This window comes from Myotis brandtii, unplaced genomic scaffold (assembly GCF_000412655.1).
Source record: "Myotis brandtii unplaced genomic scaffold, ASM41265v1 scaffold633, whole genome shotgun sequence".
NCBI lineage: Eukaryota > Metazoa > Chordata > Mammalia > Chiroptera > Vespertilionidae > Myotis > Myotis brandtii.
In genome coordinates, this window is record NW_005370423.1 from 2,559,456 (window position 1) to 2,560,496 (window position 1,041).

The 1,041-nt window shown below is 68.4% G+C and overlaps 1 protein-coding gene across 1 annotated transcript in view; it reads right to left on the reverse strand.

Annotated features, from left to right (window-relative positions):
- Window positions 1–1,041, reverse strand: part of ADCY7 (adenylate cyclase 7) — a 33,268-nt gene that overhangs the window by 10,454 nt on the left and 21,773 nt on the right. Inside the window, 3 exon segments of the mRNA XM_014528401.1 lie at window positions 1–127; window positions 332–490; window positions 891–1,029. Coding sequence (XP_014383887.1) covers window positions 1–127; window positions 332–490; window positions 891–1,029 — 425 coding nt within the window.

Here is a 1,041-nt window from a genome sequence, read left to right on the forward strand (position 1 = left end):
GTCGATGACCAGGTAGGTTTGGATGTTCATCTCCTTCAGGTAGGGGTCCCGCTGCTGCCCGTGCCCATCCTCCACCTCGTACGCCTTGTCCAGGTGGTTCAGGGTCGCCTCTGTGATATGCACCCGCCTGGGAAAGACCCAAGTCAGGGGGAGCAGCAGGGCCCAGAGAGGGCTGGCACCACCCAAGGGTGCTCAGCAGCCAGAGCCGGGCAGCCCGGAGCCCAGCCGGCTCCCCCCCACCCGTACCCCGCGAGCTCACTGATCCGTCTCTGCCCCCCGCCGACAGCCCCAGTCCAGTGTCAGGGGCTCAGAGCTTTCCGGGGGGCCTCACCCGGGGACCCCAGCCGCCTCCATCCTGTTGGCGAGGGACACGTCGTGGGACCACACGTCGTACTGCCACTTGCGCAGCCCGATGACACCACACAGCACGTTCCCCGAGTGTATGCCCACACGCATGCTGATGTCCACGCCCGTGGCCTCCCGCACCTGCCTGGGGCAGAGCAGGAGGGTCACCTCACCTCACCCGGGGGCAGGCTCGGGGTCCCAGTCGGGGGTGTGGCCTGGGGGAGGGCGTAGGAACAGGGGAGGCACAGTACACGGAGAACGTTCTCGGCCTGACGGGGCCCTGAGCGCCTCCTGCTGCCGAGCCCGCCCTCGGGGGAAGGGAGCCCAGCTGCCCACCCTCACGCCCCATCTCTGAGCTCCCGACACTCGGAGGCCCAGTGGGGGGACCCAGAACAGGCGCTGAGGGATCTAGGCTCGCCACCGGCCCCCGAGCCTGTTTCCTCATCTGAAAAATGAGCACAACGCGTGCCCCACGATGCCCGGGAGGCAGGAGGAGACCGTCGCAGGGACCGGCCCCGGGCCCCGGACCGGCCCGTGGCACCTACTTTATGGCCTCACACATGTCCAGCCCCATCTTCACACAGTTGCGGGCGTGGGTGGGCAGGGACACAGGCAGGCCCGACACGCAGTAGTAGCAGTCCCCCAGGATCTTGATGCGCATGCACTCGTTGGCCTGTGGGGCCAGGGGGAGGCGGG